This window comes from Lepidochelys olivacea, assembly GCF_965140295.1.
Source record: "Lepidochelys olivacea isolate rLepOli2 genome assembly, chromosome: 9".
NCBI lineage: Eukaryota > Metazoa > Chordata > Testudines > Cheloniidae > Lepidochelys > Lepidochelys olivacea.
In genome coordinates, this window is record NC_140419.1 from 58,977,330 (window position 1) to 58,999,356 (window position 22,027).

General features: G+C 54.9%; 1 protein-coding gene across 1 annotated transcript in view; it reads right to left on the minus strand.

Annotated features, from left to right (window-relative positions):
* Positions 1-478: 478 nt before the first annotated feature.
* DGKK (diacylglycerol kinase kappa) overlaps positions 479-22,027 on the minus strand; it is a 152,684-nt gene continuing 131,135 nt past the window's right edge. Inside the window, exons 19-30 of the mRNA XM_084638210.1 lie at positions 21,650-21,757; positions 19,500-19,596; positions 18,472-18,579; positions 17,278-17,391; positions 15,796-15,930; positions 14,973-15,139; positions 14,338-14,455; positions 10,703-10,789; positions 7,770-7,889; positions 6,275-6,386; positions 3,716-3,846; positions 479-881 (exon numbers count right to left, since the gene is read on the minus strand). Coding sequence (XP_084494336.1) covers positions 807-881; positions 3,716-3,846; positions 6,275-6,386; positions 7,770-7,889; positions 10,703-10,789; positions 14,338-14,455; positions 14,973-15,139; positions 15,796-15,930; positions 17,278-17,391; positions 18,472-18,579; positions 19,500-19,596; positions 21,650-21,757 — 1,372 coding nt within the window. The 3' untranslated portion in view covers positions 479-806. The remainder of the gene's footprint in view (positions 882-3,715; positions 3,847-6,274; positions 6,387-7,769; positions 7,890-10,702; positions 10,790-14,337; positions 14,456-14,972; positions 15,140-15,795; positions 15,931-17,277; positions 17,392-18,471; positions 18,580-19,499; positions 19,597-21,649; positions 21,758-22,027) is intronic.

The window sequence follows — 22,027 nt, forward strand, 5'->3', positions numbered from 1 at the left end:
GTACCCTTCCAGGACAGGATACGCTGCCACGAGCCCAAACGTATCACAGCTTTGAAATGAAGACTAGAAAAGCCATGGTGCCGGTGAGGCATGCCCTAGTGCCCGTTCCCCCACAGCCCTGTCAAAGAGGCACTGTCCCTCCCTGAAGGTGGGACATGAGGACTCGTAGCCTTTGACACTGTCGAGTGTTCTGCTTCCGATGGGCCCCAGCTGGCGCCGTAGTCTCACAGATCTGGCCATTTCATGGTGTTTGCTCGCACCTCACCACTTGCTGCTGGCTGCCTTCTCTCACCTGACTCCGTCTCCTTCACATTGAAGCCTGAAAGTAGCCAACTAAATGTGATTCAGCTGCTATGGAAACCTGGCAACCCCAACAGCACACATACAGCTTGGTCCTTCCTTCTTGCTCACAGGTACATACAGAAATGAACTGCTGACCTGAAACCATCAAGCACAGAAACCAAAACCACGAGAGCAATCAAGGGCAAAGACGCACAGATCAATGATCTTTGGCAAACATGGAAATGTAAACTCTTCAGGGGCACGCTTGAGAGTGGTGATGAGAAATGTTCTAGTGTACGGATTCCACAGCATCCCATTCTGGGCCGTTTGCTGATGGGATGCATCTGCATCAGGAACAAACATGCTCGAGAACAGATGCCTAGGTGTTTAGCGTTCTAGAATGACTGTGAAGTTGCTAGTGTTCTAGAGTGCCTGCTCTAGATTTCAGGTTCTAGAGGGCCCATCCAGAATTAAGATTCCTCATCACGGTCACTGGCCGCATTCTTTTTCCTTTATATACTTTGCTAGGGATGGCTGCTGATGTCTTTAATTCCCTGGAGAATCCTCTTCATATGGCCCACCTTTGTTATCCCCAGATCCTGAATAAAAGAAGAGAGGAGAAAGTGTGGGTTGAATAAACACGCACCTGACAAATACACAAAGCGTCTCTGAATCACAGGGTTAGGGACATTTTTATTACTGATGAACTCGGGCTCCAGTCCTGCAATACTTGCACCCCAGCCTCCCTTGGCAGTCTAGGCGGCGTGCGCAGGATCAAGTTCTAGGGCTCAGTGGCATGTGAAGCACATGAAGCATCCGATGAAGTGAGCTGTAGCTCACGAAAGCTTATGCTCAAATAAATTGGTTAGTCTCGAAGGTGCCACAAGTCCTCCTTTTCTTTTTGCGGATACAGACTAACACGGCTGTTACTCTGAAACATGTGAAGCACAGCGACACATTAGCAAATGCAGCCAGGAAAACACTGGCTTAAAAGCCCCGCTGGATTTCTAGCCAACCATCTGCTTGCCCCTCGGTCGGAATCCAGCCCCCCACAGGAAGCAGCTCTCACCACAGGCAAACTGCGAGTCCAATCCAGCCAGGAGGCTGGCGTATCTGAGACTCTCCTGGGCCAGGTGGCTGGCTAAGAGTGGGCCCTGCGCCCAGAGATGGCATATCCCAGGCTGGCAGCAGCAGCTGGATGGTGCCCCACGCTGGGACCCACTGTCTTCCATTCGCCAGTCAGGGTCTGGGGCTGCCCACAGGGGAGGAGAGCCCCGGAACCCGGGGGCGGGGGTGCACCAAAGAGGGCTTTGAGGCCTGATCCACAGCCCACCCTGGCTGCGTGTGGGGGAGGAGACATTGGAATAGAGAATCCAAAGGCATGCCATAGCCACCTCCCCCAGTGGGGTAGGGCAGGCTGTGTAAACTGTGCAGGCTGAGGAGGAGCAGGGCAGCGTGTGTGTACTGGGCAGGCAGGAGGCTGGCAGAATGGGGGAATGGGGCGGGGTGTGTGTACCAAGCAGGCAGGATTGCAGGGCAGGCCCTGTGTACTGGGTAGGCAGGTGGAAGGCCAGTCAGGGGAGTGGGGCAGGGCATGTGTACCAGGTAGGCAGGGGGCAGGCTGGTCGGGGGAGTGGTGCAGGGTGTGTGAACTGGGCAGGCAGGAGGCTGGGAGGATTGGGGAGTGGGGTAGGGTGTGTGTACCAGGCAGGCAGGGGTAGTGGGTCAGGACCTGTGTCCTGGGCAAGCAGGTTGCAAGCTGGTCAGGGGAGTGGGTAGGGCATGTGAACCAGGCAGGCAGGGGGCTGGCAGGATGGGGGAGCGGGGCAGGGCCTGTGTACTGGGCAGACAGGGGGCAGGCTGGTCTGGGGAGCTGGTAGTGGGTCAGGGCCTGTGTACTGGGCAAGCAGGTGGCAGGTTGGTCAGGGGAGTGGGGCAGGGCATGATGTGTACCAGGCAGGCAGGGGGCTGGCAGGTCAGGGGAGTGGGGCAGGGTGTGTGAACTGGGCAGGCAGAGGGCAGGCTGGTCGGGGGAATGGGGCAAGCTAATGTGCACCAGGCAGATGGGACAGGCTGGTTGGGGGAGAGAGGCAGGGCATGTGAAACGGGCAGGCAGGGGGCAGGCGAGAGGGACAGGGCGTGGTTACAGGGCAGGCAGAGGGCACGCTGGTTGGGGGTGCTGGGCAGGGCTTATGTACTAGGGAGGCAGGAGGGAGGCTGGTCAGGGGAGTGAGGTAAGGTATTTGAACCAGGCAGGCTGAGGGGGCAGCAGCTCGGAGGAGCAGGGCAGAGAGTGTGTACTGGGCAGGCAGGTGTCAGGCTGGTCAGGAGACTGGAACATGATGTGTGAACTGGGGCAGGCAGGGGGCTGGTAGGAGTGGGGCAGGGCGTGTGTACTGGGCAGACAGGGCTGGTCGCGGGAGTGGGGCTGGGCTGGTTGAAAAATTGTAGTTGGATGTTTTCCATCGGAAAATGCTGTTTCAGCTAAACTGAAATTTTTATGAAATCAGATGGATTTTGACAAAAGTTTCCACAAAAAATGTGACATTTCAACAATTAAAAAAAAGAACTCTTCAAGTTATCCAGGCTCTAATGTCCATGTGAATCAATGGCAGGCTGGCGCCAAGCACCGGTGTGGATTTGGCCCTCAGTGTATTAACTGGAGGAACAGATGTTTTCAGTAGCCTAGAGAAATGATTCCAGGCTAATGGCACAGCTGCTCCTTCAGAGCAGAGTGCGGTCTCCACGGCCCAATTCAGCTCTGGGCCTGTCTGCCAGGAAGAGACCTACTGCTACCAGATGTGATAGGGACACCTGCTCAGTAGGCAATTCTCCCACTCCCCACCCCAAACCTCCTCTCAGCTCATTTCACCTGGCTTCCTAGGAATGAGCGTGACCCTGTGTCCTGGGGGTGGTAGGCTCTGGATCCCATTCCCAAGCCCCACCTTCACTCGGGTGTTTCATTGATCACCCGGGCCAGGTAGCTGGAGGAGATGAATGGAGGTTTGGCTTGTGCTATGGAGTCCCTGGCTGGGAGTCACCATCCCACCCCCTGGCTGCGGGAAGCCAGGGCCGTGCAGCAACACCATGCCTCCCCTGGTTCTCAAGGAGCCCATATTCTGATGGCGTGGCACCACCCGCAGCGAAATGCAAATACACTGACTCATAGGGCAGGTGCAGCATGCAAGTGCAGCCCCGCCATTGCCATTCAAGTGCCGTGCCAATGACTGGGTTCCAGGTGAGGGGCTAACATGCCAACGCAGCCCTGCCAATGCAATTCCAAGCTGGCTTACAATCATTCATGGTTTTCTGCCAGGAGCCAGGCTGCACCAATCGGGCGGCATTCTGCCCATAACTGTGCCCATGCAGCTCAATGGGGCACTGGTGGAGAGAGCCATGCTGCCACAGTCAGAAAAGCAAGTCATGCGAGTACCTTCAAGTCTCTTCTCTCCAGCAGGATCAGCTCTGAGCCCTGGATGTCATGGTGGAAAAAAATGTCTTTGTATTCCCCTAAGCCAAGCGTGTCCAGCCAGGCCGCCACCTCCTCAGCGCCCCATTTCTCCACTAGCAAAAAGGGAAAGCAAAGACGATCGACTCAGCAGCGAAAAGTGGACAGAGGCGCAGCTGAAAGCAACACGCGCACACACAGGGAAGCACAAAGCCAGGCAGGGTGAGAGCGCAGGCAGCAGGCAGCAGCATTCCAGCATGGCAGGATCGCATGCCTGGGACTCGGGTGCCACCCGCACCCCCAGATGGAAACGCTCCCTTGCTACAGCCAGGATCTGTTCCAGGCAGCTCTGCTCAGGAGAGGGGCCCTGCCGGGATCCCATTGATTTCTGCTCCCTCACCTCCCTAGCGCAGGGACTATTCCCAAGGCAACCCAGGGTCTCACAACCCGACCCATCTCTATTTCCTACATGGACAGCAGCACGAGAGCTGTGATCGGGGTGGTAGGTGACCTGGAGGGTGCAGATTTGGCCCTGGAGGTCACGTGACCCGCGATAGCTGTTTCAGTATGGCTCACAGTTCTTTTTGAGAGCATCAACCTAACATGCTGTATGGAGAGCCAGGTGCCTGCAAAGGGACGCCTTAGCCCAGCAGGGGCACAGAACCATTGCAATGAGTCTATCATGTGCGGTGCCTAGTGAGAGGGAAAAAGGCCGGTGGGCTGTGAACAGTTCCACTCATGCCCAGAAAAGGGGTTTCCCCCACCTGCTTTCCCTGCAAAACATCAGAAATGCTAGAGCTGGCCTCCCCATTCTCAGTGGAGGGCTTAGAAATGTGCTCTGGGGCCTGGGGAGAGCTAAGGCCTAATAGTCACTGAAGTTCGAGCCATGTGCGTATGGCCCAGTTCTCATGTCCACCACGAGCAGTGGCGGCTCACACAACGGCTGGGACAAGCGCTAGCCTGAACGATGCACATGGCCCAACAGGATGCCGATGGTCAAACCGATCCCCTGGGCCCGCAGGAATGAAAAGCAAAACCAAACTTGCCAGCTGCGATTTAGGAGTGCCCTGCTCACGTGCCCCTGATAGGGAAGAAGACGCAGTACCAGAGCCATGCAGCACAGAGCTGCTGTGCCCCCAGGGCCCCACGTGTCGGGACACACAGCTTGGGACTCTGATCTCTTCAAGAGACCAAGCTGTGTGGTGAGAACAGAGGCCAAGCACTGGTCTCAGGAGCTGAGTTGCTCACTCCTTACACTCCCCTCCGAGGGGTCAGGAGGCAGAGCCCCTTGCCCCATACGCTCCCCTCCGAGGCCCCGGGAGGCCCTGCCCCGTATGCTCCCCTTCATGGCCCCAGCACTCCAGAGACATTTCCACACAAAACACTGGCATAAGAACGATCATACTGGGTCAGACCAAAGATCCATCTAGCCCAGTATCCTGTCTTCCAATAGAGGCCAATGCCAGGTGCTTCAGAGAGAATGAATAAAAAAGGGCAGTTATCAAGTGATCCATCCCCTGTCGCCCATTCCCAGCTTCTGGCAAACAGAGTCTAGGGACACTTGTAGCTTGTTTCAAAAGCCCTGAGGCTAGGGTTTGCTGTTCCCTTTACAGCTGCTGCAGCCCTGCAAACTCCATGGGAGACAGAAGAACGGGGTATGGCCTGAAAGCCAGCCTGCATGCGGATGGCCAAGGGGCACAGGGAGGCCCCCTGAGCAGGCATGGGAGTAATGCACTAGGGCTAGATCTGAGAGTGCAGCAACATTGCCTAGTCCAGCCCATGCCCCCGGGGGAGCCCATTTACTGATAGGCTCAGGGTCACAAAGCGAGTGTGACAGAGCTGAGGTGAAAACGGACTGCCGAGCCTGTGAACCGACCACCAGCCCTCGCTCCCGATAAGGAACCAAGGCACCAGGAGGAAGCCCTGAACTCTCCATGCCTGAGACTTGCTGAGGGGATTCTCCTGCCAGCACCAGGGGGCCGGGACATGGAGCGGGGCAAGCGAGGCAGCTGGGGCTGGGAGACTCAGCACTGGGTCTGTTTGCAAAGCTGGTGCCAATGCGGGAGGACAGTCAAACCCATCTGAGACAGTTCAGACCACAAGTCCCATGGCAAGTCAACGGGACACACTCCTAAATCCCCTAGACACTTTGGAAAATCCTCCCATGAGGCACATTTCTTTCTCAACTCCATTTTTATAACTCCCTCCTCTGAGAGAGGAGCTTTGAGCTGACAACCCAGCAAGCTGTGCCCCTTGCCCTGTGCCAGTCACTCCATCCTCGGCATGGTTCAGTGCCTGGCTGCAATCAGAGCCAGCCTGGCAGGCAGATGGGCAGGCAGTCCTGCGGCGCTGCTCTAGACAGGTTCACAGCCCGCCCTGCTCACCTTGTCTAAGTGCCCTCCAGCAGCACAACACCATGGTACGGATTTACTCTGGCTGTGGTAGTGTGCCTGGTTGGTAGCATGGCAGGCCCAGGACATTCCCTAGTGCTTGGGAGGCGGAGGCCGCTTTGCCTGTCTAGCCCACTGCTCCGGAGAGATTTACCTGGGACCATGCTGTTGGATTTCAGCTTCTGAAACTTATCCTTGTCCTTCTTGGGCTTGGGAATGTTGATCCGTAGCTTCAGGCTGCTCTTGCTGCTGCTCTCGGAGTTCTCCTTGTGTCCGAGGCCGGCAGAGAGGATAACGGGTTAGGTTCACGAGCCATGCATTTCATCTGTGCCACTCCATGCCCTCCTCAGATGCCCACCTCTCCCTGGCAGCAGCAGGGGCCAGTGCTTAACCACACCTGGGTTCTATCCCAGCTCTGCCCTGGCATCCCCAGCACTGGCCGATGCGATTCAAGCCAGCCCAGATCCACCAGCCCTAGCGTCTGTGGAGGGTGTAGTCTAGTCAGGACACGGATGTTTTTACCACCGAATGGGGTTAGAACAGCGGTTCTCAAACTGTGGGTCAGGACCCCAAAGTAGGTCGCAACCCTGTTGTAATGAGGTCAGCAGGGCTGGTGTTAGACTTGCTGGGCTCCCTTGAATGATAAACCCTCCTCTTGGACGGCCTGTGCCCCCAGGAACACAGCCACAAGAAGGGCACCAGAAGAGTCACCAGGAGAGAGCAGAACAGGCCCGATAAAGGCATCTGCTGCACATGAGCAAGTGCCACTGAAGTCAATGGGAGTCACTTGTACGTTTAGCTGCACTACCGGATGGAGAAATCCAGTGCTGGTTCTTCATCTGTTCACAGGATGTGCAACCCTCCCTCCCCTGCCAGCCCTGATTCTCCACTCTGGGCCTCCCAGAGACACGTTGTGCTCCAAGTATTCCAGATTCCCCAAAAACCCCTGCCCCCTCCGAGCAGGCCCCATCATCACAGCAACATCTGACACATGCACAGCTGAGACTCCCAGTGCACCATACAGAGGGGGATCTTATTCAGACCGGGCCCCTGCTGTGAAGAGATAATAATCTAAGGCCCTGATCCTGGCCTACAATCAGGCCCATGAGGAGGCTCAGGACTCTAGTAGGACCCAAGCAAGGTCTGCCGGGGCAGATTTGACTGCAGGGTCAGGGCCAGAGTGAGGACAGCAGAGGAGGGAGGGGGAGGCGGGGAGAAGGAGGAAGGCAGACACAGATCTTGCAGTCTCTTGGGAGACTCATGCAAGAGTCTGGAGGCCCAAGTCCCATTTTATTTGCAATTGTTTGTTGATTCTCAGGGCTCTGGGTGCTAAGCCCCCTGCAGAAGCACGGGGCTCAGGATGGATGTATATGAAGGGATGGGGGAGAGGATGGTCCAGTCTAACGCAAAGCCAGCTCAGTGGGATGGGAGGGGCTGGGCTGCGAAGGGCCCAGCGCAGGCTCGTTAACAGGGTCCTTGCCAAGGGTCACCCAAAGAGAACTCAGCTCCCCCGCTCTGGTCACTAGGCCAGACTGCCTCACTGACTCTCCCTCCCTGGCTGCAATGGCATCAGGCAGGATCCTGCCAGCGTGGGGAGGAGGAGGAGGAATGACCCACCAAACTGCCCCCGAGCGGCCCCATACACCCACCTCCTCGGCAGAGTTGATGATGGGCGCCAGCCAGTGGATGTCGAGCAGCCTCTGGAGCTCCTGGCTGATGGTGTTCAGGGCTCTCTGCAGCCTCTCCTCTTGCTGTGGGGAGTCCAGCTGCTGCAGGGATTGGGGGAGAGAGCCATGAGCGTCCCGTGCAGAGCTCATCGTGCGAGCGCATGCCGTGGGTACCACTCTGGAGAGGATGGGCAGGGACGATGCACTGACCTGCCTTACGGCTCCATCTGCTTGGGACTGGAGCTCAGCTAACCACAAGGATGAGCCCCGGGGAGGAAGTCTGCCCATTCCCCTTTGGGTTTCACTGCTGAGATTGATACCAGCCTCTGCTAGTTACCGATTGCTTGGCTGTCCGTTCCCATCATTCTCCCATCTCTCAAACAGCCCCCGTTGCTGGGACAGGAGGGCACCTGGGCTAAGGGACAAGGTCAAGGCCCCACATTTAGGTTTTGTAAAACCCGGGGCAAACTCCTGGCTCTGTTGAAGTCAATCGCAGAACTTCCTCTGATGTCAGCGAGGCCAGGACTTCACCTTTACAGAACCTAAGCTCCCTGGGAGTGTTCCCTTTAGAAACAAAATCTCCAATGACAGCAGTGTTTTGACTGGCTACTCCTGCAGTTACAATTGGGTACATGAAAGTCCCGCAGTGACACCAACTAACCTGTCTAAGATCAGAGATGCAAAAAGGCAGAGCAAAACTGGGTGTTAAATTGTCTCCATCCTCATCATGCCCAGAGTTCATAAAGAGAGGGGGAGGGGGCGGGGGCTTTGTGTCTCTGAAATATTCTACAAAACTTGGTGCTAAAGTAAAGAACAAGCATGATCCACCCGAGAACAGTGGGTGTCATGTTCCCTTCTAGTAGCTTGAGCTCACAGAGAAAGCCAGCCTGCTACTGCTAACAGCTAGCAGAGTGACTCTCTTAGCTCCAGAGGCTGAAGTCTGTGCTTTTGGGGCTGAACTTCCCAGGTCCAAACCCTGCCGCCATTCCCTGCCCAGCTTTATGAAAGCAGACTGGGAATGAGCATCCTGTTCACAGAATGAGTCTGGCATAAAACCTGGCAAAGATCTTTCAAGACCCACCTCTGCTTTGGCTGTTCCAAATTCATGGTCCAGAGCACAGCTGGGGTCTTTCCAGCAGTGTCCTGGAACCCTGAGCATTCACGCAGAGTTCAGTTCTCAGTCGAGTATCAGGATCTGACAATGAATTGAACAGAGGGCCAGCATGTGACCGCCATGGGGCTAACTAACTGCCTCAGGGCCAGCGTTGGGGATGTGATGTCATGGTGTCAGGTGGCGTGGAAGAGGCCTGTTAGTAGCTGTCTTCAAAGCCACAGAGAATTGCCCTTCTGCAGCAGCCTGGAATGCACTGGGAAGGCTGCTTAGCTCAGGGATAACTGAACCCCCTGCCTGTGCCAAGAAGTGGGGACATCAAGGACAAGTTTTGATCACTGGCGCAACAAGTTCATTGCCACTTTAAACAGAACTGGGAGAGGAGGGAGCTCGTGATGGAAGTTCCATCTTCTGGTTAGTTTGTATGGAAATGGAGAAAAAGAGCTGCACTCCCGGGGGAGCTTCTGGGGGTGGGGTGGGGGGGATTTAACTGTCCTGTTAACGCTGTTCTCCCCTCTTCACACACTCCCCGCCCAGGCAGGGAGAGCTGAAGGAAACAGCTCCGGCTGCACCTCTGATGCCATATCTGGCTGGGTTCCTGTGCGGTGCAGGGCGCCTGGGAGCAGCGTGGCACACAGAGTTGGCATGCAGGGGAACAGGTGCTGCTAGGAGGTGGCACACAGTACAGCCTGGTTCCAAGAGGAACAGGGAGGAACAGTGCTTGGGAAATAACTGCCACATCCAGTCAGCTCCAGGCACGGAGAGTGGCATAGCATTTGTGTCACCCACACCTCTCACTACAGACCACCGAGCTGGCAGCCCATGTTAGAGTGGCAGCGATGCTGGCGGATATCAGCGTGATGTCCTCCTTTACTCTGCCATTAACACTGGGCTGGTCAGCACCCAGCTTTAGGCCACGGCGGTGGGGCTGGTCCCCTCCCCGCTTCGCACATCTAGTGGCCCTTGCACCCTACAATGACCGATGGTCACACCAGCTTGCTCATGGCATGTCAGGAAGAGGGTACTTTGCAGGAGGGCCTGCTGCCCACTGCTCCAAAAGCTGAGCTGGCTTTAAAAAAATAAATTAAATCTCTACAATGATTACCAAAAGAAAACCTTCAAATCATGCACCATGAGTAACTGATCCAGTGAGGTCTGCCTGAGACTGCAGACAGTCTGAAACAAGAGCTCTATTAGCTAATAGCTCTGTTTGTCTTGGCGATCTATTAACTCTGGGCCCTAATAATGACTACCCACCCATGATCAGTACCCATTTTGCTGCTGATCAAAGCACGGAAGCAAGGAGAGGGATGATGATCATGTTATGAAGTTCAGCACAGTTTACTGAGGCATTTCATTTTGCCATCAGGAGGGCAGAGCTTGGTTTGAGGGAGGAACCAGTCAAAGTACTGCTACTTTTGTGATCTAATGAGAACTCGGGTAGTCTTGTCACCCCCAGGGCCTCAGCACAACACCTCACATTACATTCTCTTTCCTCCTGGGCTTCCCCATGCCTTCCCCTCATGCCCTGCCCCCCCAACCAGCTTCTCCCTGCACCCTGCACCTAACCACATCCTCCAGTCCCTGCCAGAGCTTCCATGGGAAGTAGCCCCCTTCCCTGTCCTGCAGCATGAAGCTTGGAGCATGTTCTGCCATTTGCTACAGCTTTGATCTCCATGCTGAATGCAAGTGGGGTTCATGCAAGGGAATCTCACAAACCAGCCCCCCTCACCCCCCTCCGCAGTCTGGAGCAGAGTAGACTAAACACCCTAGGGCGTTGGCTCCTCCCCAGGCATGCACTCACCAGTTTTCCTTCCAGAAAAGCTCTGGTTTCAGTGTAAAGGGCTTTCACGCTAACTGACACATCCACGGCCGCATTTCTGCTCAGAAACTGAGAGGAGATGGGTGCAAAGAAAGAGGAGAGAGAGAAGCAATGTTAGTAAGCGGACACATGGAGACAAGCGGTGCTAAGGGATCAGGGCCTGATGGGACAATGCAGTCGGTATGCTGCCCCTTCCCGGTTGGCGAGATGCTTTGGGATGCTGCTGGGTTCTGCAAGTCTGATTACACCGTGTCACGGTCCTTTCCCCTACCCTAGCGCCCTCAGCGGAGCAGGACAAAGCCTTGGAGCATTGCCAGGAAGCAGTAGCAAACCGCAGATTTTGCTGCCCCCTCGCCCTCTTGGCTGAGGCCCAAGTTCTCATCAGTTCAGGTCTGTACTTCCATACCTCCCCTTGTCTTAGATCATCAGCCGAGGCAAGCCAGAGATGCCAGCTTGTTCTCCACATAGCAGCTTGCCTCCTGAGCCCACTGCATGCTTCACATCCACTCTGGGCTCTGGCCTAGCATTTAAAGCCTTCAGGGGACAATAGGCACCGACTTCTGCTGGCGCCGGTGGGTGCTCGACGCCCCTCTGCCCTTGCCCCAGCTCTGCCCCTGCCCCGCCCCCATTCCAACCCCTTCCCCAAAGTCCCCACCCCAACTCCGCCCCCTCCCTGTCCCTATTCCAACCCCTTTCCCAAATCCCCACCCCGGCCCCGCCTCTTCCCTGCCTCCTCCCCAGAGCGCGCCACGTTTCCGCTCCTCCCTCCTAGAGCTTGTTAAGCCGCGAAACAGCTGTTTCGTGGCAGCAAGTGCTGGGAGGAGAAGCAGGGACTGCGGCGTGCTCATGGGAGGAGGCAGAGGTGAGGTGAGCTGGGGTGGGGAGCTTGGCTGCTGGTGGGTGCAGAGCACCCACCAATTTTTTCCCACGGGTGCTCCAGCCCCAGAGCACCCACGGAGTCAGCACCTATGCAGGGGACTGGGGGCTGGGACGAATGTTCCCTCTAATTTTTTACATCCATGTGCAGAATGAATTCTGTTATGTGCACCAATATGGAGGTGATGTTGTGTGGGGGTGGGGCTGAGATTTCAGAGTGTGGGAGGAGGCTCAGGGCTGAGGCAGGGGTTTGGGTGTAGGGAGGGGGTGAGAGCTCTGGCTGGGAGTGCGGGCTCTGGGGTGGGAACAGGGATGACAGGTTTGGGGTGCAGATTGCCCTGAGAGCTGCAACCGAGAGAGAGGACTCCCCCCCAGCCCTCTCTCACTGCAGCAGCCTGGGGCCAGGGGAGGGGCACCTCTCCCCGCTTGTGCGGCCCTTGATAGCCTGCTGTGTGGCCGCGCAGCTTTGAGGGAACTTAGGCTGGGACCATGTCATCTTCCATGGCCTCGGACCTATACCATCTTCAGGGACAAAGAAACTACATCTGCTCAGAATAAGACAGCTGGGTGGCAGAGGCAAAGGAGCTTATTGTCGGGCCCAAGGCCTTAGTGGGCAAGATCAGCGTGCGCTGTGGTCTGAGCACATTCAGACCCAGCACCAACTCCTAGTGAAAACCCATACACCATCGCAGACACTGCTACCCAGGAAGGGGAAAACAGGCCCTGCTCTGGCGCTGGAGCCTGCCTCTATCATCATACTGCATCACTCAGTACTGCAGTGACTGGCAGCATGTACAGAACATTGATTGCTGTGCCAGGTGCTGTATAGAGCCTTTCCAGGCATGGCTGGTATCTATAGGAGGTGGTGCAAACACTCAAACAGGCCTCAGTTCGTCCAACAGGGGGCAGTGGTGAGACAGGGCCATTAGCCAGAATATAGGGTAGGAGCACCCACCCACCCACACACTGTGCAGGCGCCTTTCAGAGTCAGAACTGTCCACAAACTTTCATCTAAAATATTCCCCAGGCCCCTGACAGATAATGACTTTCTGATTAAGTTGTCAGGGTGGATGAGGTAACTTCTTCTATTAGCCCAACTTCTGCTGGTGAGAGAGACAAGCCTTTGAGCACCACTGAGCTCTTCTTCGGGTCTGGGAAAGGTTCTCTGAGCATCACAGCTAAATGCATGGTGGGACAGATCGTTTTTAGCATAAGTAGTTAGCACATATTATAAGGGATGATTCAAGGTAAAGCAGCCCGTTAACACCTCTGTCATCATAGTACAAAAAAAGGGGGTCAGTGGGTTACAGATTGTTGTGATAAGCCATAAATCCAGGGTCTCTGGTCAGTCCATGATTTTTGGTGTCTAGCAGAGTAATGAATTTAAGATCCCAGGCTCATCTGTTGAAAGTGTTGTGCAGGTTTCCTTTGAGGATGTGGCCTGATAGGTCAGATAGCAAGTGACCGCCTTGTCAGAATTGTGCTCACTCACAATAAAGAGGGTATTTTTGTCTTTTATCATTTTCCTATGTGAGTTCATTCGAGAGCATCGTGATTGTCTGATTTCACCCACACAGTTGTTGTTGGGGCAGTTAGTACACTGGATGAGGAACACCACATGTGATAGCCCGTGTAGGACCCATAGATCTTGAAAGGGGTGGTCTGGGGGTGTTGATCATTGTAGCAGTGGAGATATGTTTGCAGGTTTTGCATCTGTTGTTCTGGCGGGGTCTGGTGCCGCTTTGTGTTGGTGTGTCCTGGTCTGTGGGGAGGTTGCATTTAGCAGTGATTCTCGCAGTACCTTTCCCACTAAGAGCTTGGTGTGGCTTGAAAAGCTGGTCTCTCTCGCCAACAGAGGTTGGACCAATAAAAGATATTACCTCGCTCATCTTGTCTCACTAACATCCTGGGACCAACACGGCTACTACAACACTGTAAACATGATTCAACTGTCGGTTTTTCACAAAATTTTCGAGTTTTGGAAACAAAGGTCAGGTTTGTCACCATGAGCAGCCAAGGCTTACCCAGGTCTAACAAGATCCAATGGGTGGACGTTGAAGCTAGACACATTCAGACAAGAAATAAGGTGTAAATTTCTAACAGGGAGGGGAATTAACCATGGAAACGATTTACCAGGGTCGTGGTAGATTCTCCAGCATTGGCAATTTTTAAATCACAACCGGACATTTTTCTAAACTATCTACTCTAGTTCAAATGGGATTAATTCAGGGCAGTCCTCGGGCCAGCGCTATTCAGGAGGTGAGACTAGATGATCACAGTGGTCCCTTCTGGCCTTATAAGCTACGAATCTCTGAGCAACACAAACCTGCAGAGCTCAGTAATGGAAACCCACACGACCCCATCGCCCAGGGCTTGGAGCAGGGCTTCCCCCCACAGCATGTTTGGATAGGTGGAGACAGAGAAAAGTGGATTTCATGTGGGATGCGGGGACGGGTGCTGACATTTCATGCAGCCAGGCAGCCTCCTGCATTTGTATTCTGCCTGTAGCTCAGTCTCTGGCTCGCCTGGTCTATTTATAGCTGGCTTAGCTCCTTGTTCTATTTATTTACTGGCTCGCTCTATAATATCCATTTAGCCTTTGGCTTCCCCCTTAATCAATCTTCTGTCTCTCTCTCCACCGCCCTCCCTGCTGCCACTTCTTCTTCGGATTCCACCCACGTGCTCATCCCCTGCCTTCTCACTCCCCCTGGATGTGACACCAGGCGGGCTGTGACTCTCACCTCAGGCCCGCTGCTGCTCTTGTTGGGAAGGGCCTCATTCAGTGCCAGGGAGCAGGCGTTCACGGCATGGGCCAGCTCCTGTTCCATGGCTTTGTGGGTTGTGGCTGCCTCGCGGATCCTGCAGGAAAACAAAGGAAGGGAGCTGATGGAAATTCACAGCTTCCCTTGGCTTCCAACCTGGGGAACAGGAAGTCTGGCCCATGGGCCAGAATCCATGTACAGAGATGGGATCTCTGGGAAGGAGTCCCTGTCCATCCCACTGGTGCATCCATGCACAGACACTTGCAGGGCTACACTAGGGATTCAGGACTCTGAGCGCCCTGGAGTGATGGTTCCCTCTCAATCTACCACCTCTCCCGGATGTGGGGGATTGGATCCAGGCTGGGAGAGCAGGGCCCCCAGAACAGCATCACTCCCAGCTCAGCGGAGATCATCTGCATCCCCAAGAGCCCCTCCACCCCCACGCCATTGCACAGCTACCACCCCAAGCGCTGGGAAGAACGTGACTCCTCTCTCCACTGCTCCTTCACCACCCACAGGGGGCACCACTGAGTAGCATGAGGTGCTTCCTCCTACCCCAGCCAGCTCCAGATGGGCCTGCTCCCCTGCCGTGTCCCACGGGCACTGCAGCTCACCTGGTGATGAGGGTTTCCGTAGCGTGAGCCATCTGCTGCATCTGGCCATACTCCTCGTCGGTCAGGTATTCCATGGACTGCTGGGAGTTGAGGCGGGGCCGCGCCAGGGCTCTGTAGCCCTCGCCCTTCTGCTTGTCCTCCCACGACTTCAGGGTGCTTTCAAAGGCCTGCAGAGAGACAAGGCAACCCTGCTGCTAACATGGGGGCTGTGGGTATCTGACACTGCACTGCCTCCATAGACATTGCCAGGCAGCTGGCATTCATCCCTGCATGGCCCCTGCCACCCCACACTGACACACTAGGGCATCCCTTGGCTCAGAGCTCAGTGCAGCAGCTTTGGGAGAGGACCATGGCAGCTGCCACGTCATCCCCAAGAACCCCAAGTACTGGCATGCATCAATCACTGTTCCCACTGCTGAAATGCAGCCACCTCTGGGGTGGAACAGGACAGATGTTTAACAGCAACTCTATGTAGTTACCTGCATTGGAATCTCATTAACCACCCAGTTCTTTGGGGGAAGAGCTTTGGGATCTTTAACTAGCCCAGCCAGTCAAGGCTCGTCTGAAAGACGGCACCTCCGCCAGCAAAGCACCCCGCTAGCACCACACAGGGCACTGGCCCAGTGCTAGCTCAGAGGAGAGGGCTCTTCTGACTGACTCAGCAGCACCACATCTGAGTTCCCCATCCAGCTGTGGGACAGGACCAGCCCCGTTTAGCTCATGAGAGCTGATGAGGTCCTAGCCCCAGGTAGAATGGCTGCATGCTAGCCGCAGCTACCCTGGGCACCTCTCCCCAAGTCTAAGGGCAGCTGGCAGGTCTCACCCTGTCTCTTGTTAGCATCTGGGCTCGGTTCTTGTGTTGGATTTTGATGATCCCTGGAGGCTGGATCCAAGCTTCTCCATCCACCTGCACTGGGACGCCCTCGTCTCCCCGGATCGTGATCTTCACCATCCGACACTGCCAGACAAGCACAGAAAAGGAGGCTGGCACCAAACAGCAGGGCAGCGCACATGGCCCCAGGGCTTCACACGGCCTGAGTTAAAGAAACTTTCCCAGAAATCGCAGCTTTGCCATGGCTTGATGCCAGGGAAGTGCTGTCTGTGATGCCAGGACATGCTGGCAAAGCCATGTCTCCTGCCGGCTGGCACTCTGCTTTCCTGGCAGAGCCACGTCTCCTGGCCCAGTAGCTGGGTTCTGCCAGGGGCACCAGTGCATCCAGATTGCAGACCCCACTGGGAGGCCTGATTCCTAGCTTGGGTCACTGGCTACAGATTAGCTCCACTTGAACTAGCCGCGTAGCCAGCATGGCTCAGGCTAGCCACTGGAGTCCAATCCCTCCCAAGTCCTGGGTACATGCTCGGGCAGCGAGCCTGAGTGCTTGGCCATGCTGCCCTGGCCATGCTGCTATCTTCACGCGTCAGTTCAAGCAGAGCTGACATGTGTCCCTTTGCCTGAGCTGGGAATCCCACCTCCAGCTGCCGCAGAGCTGTACCATAGGCAGACCCACTCTGTGCTTCTCCATCAGCACACGGCCTACCCAGACACACCACTCGCAGGGCGTCAGTTCTGGCCCACCTGATGCCCTGTGCAACGTGGGTGTGCCATGCTCCCAGAGCAGAATTCACCACTCCGCGCTGGCAGGGGCACTGCACACTCATGGGGCACGGGACAGCCCCAGTGAGATACAGAGGGCCACTCGGGGAGCATGGGACAAAAGGGGCAGTTTGTCCCCGGCCCCCCAAACCCATGGAATCTGAGTTAGCAGCGCTGCAACCTGACACACGATGGCGCAGTCCCTGCGAATGGGTGGCTGGGCCAAACCTGAGTGGTGCAGCAATCCCACGCGCCAGGTCGTGATGGCCAGTGTCAGCAGCCGGGCCCAGCCCTGCGGGACAGGTACCGCCATGGAGGGGTGAATGTGGGGAGAGCTTGCTTCCAACCCCCACCCCACCATGGGGGGCCTCAGGGGCATATTTCCCCCCAACAAAAAAGCTGCCGCCTCCAGCTTAGAGCCTTCCCTGCCCATATCAGCAGCAGACCCTCCCTGCCCACCAGCCCTACTGGAGACCCCCCTTCCCCTCCTCACAGGTCAAGAGCCTGACTCCCACACCTGCCCTGACCTCCTGCAGGCTCTTCCGCCCAGGGTGCTCCCTCCTCAACCTCCGTGGGCTCCATGGGAGGGAGGCAGCAATGGGGGCATTGGCCCCCGCAGACAGGCCCCATCTGGGCCTCCAGACACCTGGGGCCTAGCCAGGTGGAACCCAGCCAAGGGTTAGCTGATCTCCTGTGGCGGCGCTGCTTTACCTGGGCGATGCGGTGATGCTGCAGGTTGATGACTCGTGACATGGCCATCTGGATACTGCCAAAGACAGCAACCACCTCCAGCTTCTTATCATCGAAGGAGGGCGCCCCAAAGTTCTGCAAGGAAAGCAAAGCGCCATGACAGCCACCGCCCTGGACCCCTCTTCACCACGCTCTGGGGTTCTCTATACAGCTGCGTGTCTGTCTGTCCGCCTGGGGCTCTCTGTGTCTGTCTGTCTGTCTATACAGCTGTGTGCATGTCTGTCCGTCCCTGGGTCTCTGTGTCTGTGTCTACACAGCTGTGTGCATGTCTGTCTGCCTGGGGGTCTCTGTGTGTGTCTGTCCATCCATGGGTCTCTGTGTCTGTCTGTCTATATCTAGGCTAAGTTCCATTTCTAGGGACTCTCCACCTGACCCCAGAGGATGGAGCGGCAGGGTAATGACAGCTGAGCCAGGGTGGGAGGTGGGTCCAGTTGCTGAGACAAGAAGGGGTGGAGGGAGGGGTGGAGGGAGGCCCTGGCAGAAAACCCCAGGGGAAGCTGCCACTGACCTGAGCTACCCACACAGCCACCCACAGGCGGAGTGGGGCACACAGACATGGCCCGGGGCTCCCCTAAGGGCTCTGGCCTCCTCACAAAGGGTCCTTGCAACCTCAGGCTTTTGGCCACAAACAACCCCTGGAGGTCAGGGCTGTGCACTGCAGCACAATGAGCTCGGGGTGTGCACATAAAAACAGAGCTCTACACTGCTCTAGCCCTTCGCAAAGGGAGTAGCCCCACTTCACAGATAGAGAAACCAAGGCACAGCAAGGGGATGTGAACCCCTAAGGCCACAAGGAGTCAGTAGTGGAGTCAGGCCTAGACTGCAGGCCTCCTGACCCCCAGCTCTCTCTGCTCTAGCTACTAGACAACAGTGCCTCCCAGTGAGAAAGACTCCCCACCTTTCCTCAAAACCACCCAGGTACACACTTCTGTCAGAATCAGGGCCTGAGCTAGATGGGCCCTGGGCTGATCCATCTGACGGGAGGTTGGAGACCAGACCAAGTGGACCCGGGGCAGATCTGTCTGGCAATTCTTTTGTCCCTAAATGGATACCAGGTCTCTTGTTACAGCTGCACTGAGGCATTTCACCTTCAGATTTACCATGGACACCATTAGCCAAAGAAGCCTCCAACTCCGCCCTGCAGCCAGCACTCACATTATCCTCCTTTGTGCCGCCCCAGAAGTTGATGCCACCAGCATAGCTGGGGATGTTGAGCACGGCAATCCCCTGCAAACTGGGCAAGGAGATGGTCACCCCGTCACACTGAAAGAGAAGATAAGGCAGGCTGAGATCTTCAGTGTGTGCCAGGCACCACCTGCCAGCCCAGCCGCACCCTCAGATCTGCCCGCAAAGCAGGCGTCAGGCAGGAACGCCAGCAAACTCCCGCATTTTGCTGTGAAACACAGTCCAGGCCTAAGAGAATTCAAGGAAGTCAGGGCAGTTGCGTGGGGCTGGTTTGCAGAAGCCACTGTCCATTGGAGCATCACCACTGTTTCAAGGCCCTGACCACACTTTAGCATTCAGTCCCTGCCCCCCCCAACAGAAAACAGGAAACACCCAGAGAATCGCCAGCCTGAACTCACTCAGGCCCCGTGCTGATCCCCCCATTGTGCCTCATTACCAAAGCAAACCCATGGTCCGATCCAACCCAAGCAGGGTCAGGATACTTGGTTTAAAAATAAAATGCAGGAGCCTTGTCTACACTAGGGCTCCCCCTGTTCGCACCACCAGGTGATGCTGTGCCGGGGTGAGCAATGGTGAGAAATCTATGCACACACCCCACCATGCACAGACACAACTGGAGAGTCCCCTGGCTTTCCTACGAATATCTGCTTGGGCTTTCAGTAACCTGCTTAGCACTGGGACTCAGTGCCTCTGCTTGGGCTCCGTCTTGCAAAGGAAGAAGTTTCCATGACACAAGCAAACACAAAGCAGGAGAAGAGATTGGCACTAAGGCAGAGGGACTGAGAAATGAGCATTGCTGTGGCCTGGCAGCCTAGCTTCTAGCTTTATCTGTGGCCCCCATTCCTACAGTATCTCAGCACCTAAACCCCAACGCCTGGCAGAGAACAGGGATCTATCCAGGAGCCCACGCATGTTCACTTAGCTGAACACACAAGCTCCTGCTCCTATGCTCCCCCAGTGATTTATGGCCCACAGGCCAGGCCAGCACCTCTGATTACCTCCAGCTGGACTCGCTGCTCCAGGTTCTTGTAGGTCCTCTGCAGAAGCTCCTTGGTCCCCAGCACTCCATACCACATCATGTTCTTGGTGCGACTGCTGCAGTGGGGCAAGGGGAGAGAAACACACAGCTCTGAGTAGGTGCTTTAAATCCAGCCTGGGTACCTGTCTAACACAGATGCTCTAGCTCAGCCAGAAGTCCTGGGTGGGAAGTCACTGGCTGAGGGTCTCTGAGCTGAGTTGAGGACATGATCACAATGGTCCTGAAACTCATGGATCTGTGTTAAACCAGTCCTGCAGACAACTCCAAGCCCTGGTCACCACTGGCGCAATGGGCCACAGCCTCGTTACAGCAGTGCAATGAGACTGACTTTTAAATATGCAAATTAGACAACAGAGGAAGAGATTAAACTAATGACATGCATAGTAATTAACGGGCAACACAGACATTACAGGACCGGATTTGACAATCTAGTCCCATACCCTGTTTCTCACTAGCTGCTTCAAAGACAGGTGCAAGAACCTGATAGTGGCGAGGAATAACCTGCCCACAGTGGAAGCTGCTTCCCCCCAGGTCAAAGACTGGTTGATGTCCTGAAACAGGAGGGTTTGTAACCCTTGGTGTAAAACCCCATCCAATGTAACTGTCTATGTTCTCATTCTCCACAGCAATGTCTGATCCTTTTACTGAATCCTGCTAAGTGCTTCGCCTTCATGATATCCAGCGGCAGCAAGTTCCACAGGTTAATTATGTCTTATGTAAAAATATTTCCTCTTATCAATTTTTAATGTGTTACCTTGTAGTTTCACTGAATGTCTCTTTGAGTAGGAGAACAAGTAAACAGGGATGCCTGATTCGCTGCATCACTCAGCATTTTATAGAGCTGCTACTGCTATCCTCTCCAAATGAAATAGTGCCACTCTTTTGAGTCTCCCTCCATAAGGCAATGCTCTACAGCCCTCTTTATCCAGGAAGGCAGTGTGGCCTAGTGGATAGGACACTAGACTGGGACTCCAAAGACCTGTGCTCTATTCCTACCACTGGCCTGTTAAGTGACCTTGAGTAAGTTGCTTCTCATTCTGTGCCTCAGTTTCCCCATGTGTAGAATAGAGATAATAGCACTGCCTCCTTTGTAAAGAAATCTCTAGCTAAAAAGCACTGTATAACTCTTAGGTAGTATTGTTATTCAGCCATCATTTCATCCCTTCTTTTTCTGCTACACCCTTCCTGCTAGACATGCCATTCAAGGTAACTGAGTAGCAGGATTCAATTCCATCTCAGGATGTCCGGTGAGCTGAGCTCCTCTCCAGAGGTTTACATGTTCTTGCCACGACCCTCTGAGATGCTAGTAATACTTGATTGTTGTATGTTTACTCTAGATATATAGGATCTGATTTTGTGAAACTTCCGCTGGTTCCCACTGGCCTTTGTAAAATGGGATAATTATAATTACCCACCTCACAAGGGTTAATGTCCAGGAGCCTAATTAACAAATGTTTGCAGAGTATTAGAAGATGCTGGGATGAAGGGCATTGGTGCATGGCTCTTGTTAAACAAGCTGTTATTATTACCATGTGGCTGCATCTCCATTCAAGTCAGGCACCATAGACACCTTCAGCTAATCAGACATCCGGACTCATGTCAGAGCAGTGGAGGCTTCATGACAGATAAGGAGCAGCGTGACGCTCAGCCCAACAGCAGATCACTTAGGCTCTGTCTACACTACAGAATTCTGCCTGCATGGCTGTCAGCCAGGCGTGAAGAGGTGTGGTCTGACCGATGTAACTTGCCAGCACAAGCCTCTGGTGTAGACACAGCTAGACTGGCCACATATGCTTGTCCTGGTGTCACTGGTTTTACTCGGGGCGGCTGGAATAAGCTATGCTGGTGCAAGCACAGCTTGGCCAGTATAAGCTGTGTCCACACTAGGAGTGCTTTGCACTGGTATAGCCTTCCTTGTGTAGACCTGGCCAAAGACAGCCCCCACCCCCGCCCTCAGGTCGCTCCTGGAGTTGCATGCCCTGGGGCAGAGGGTGTCTTTATAGATGACTCCCTCATGAAATGGGAACTCAGCAATCAAGGACTTCTGACCTCTGCTCCTATCCTGAGGCACTCTCCATTTGAGGAAGGTAGAGGGGCTCTTTTGCCTACCTGCACTTTTTGGGGTGCTCGTCCCGTTTGTTGTTGAACTCCAGAGAGATTTTGGCATCCAGGCCTATGCCAAAGTAGTTATTCATGACGCATCTTTCGGAGAATTGTCTGAAAGCAGCAGATGGGGAAGGAGAGGTTTGGACACAGAACAATGCAGCAGTGATCATGGGGGTGGAACCGGGAAACGGCAGCAGAATGAAAATATCAGCCCCGTTATTGAAACATCCGTATGAGAGTCCTTGAGATTTATTTTGGGTTTTGAAGGGGTTTTAGAATGTTAGCGACAATTGGAGCTTTGTGATTGGCTGTCAGTGATGTTACAGCCATGTCTGATTGGCTGTCAGTGATGTCATAGCCAAGTTTCTAGTCCCCATTAAA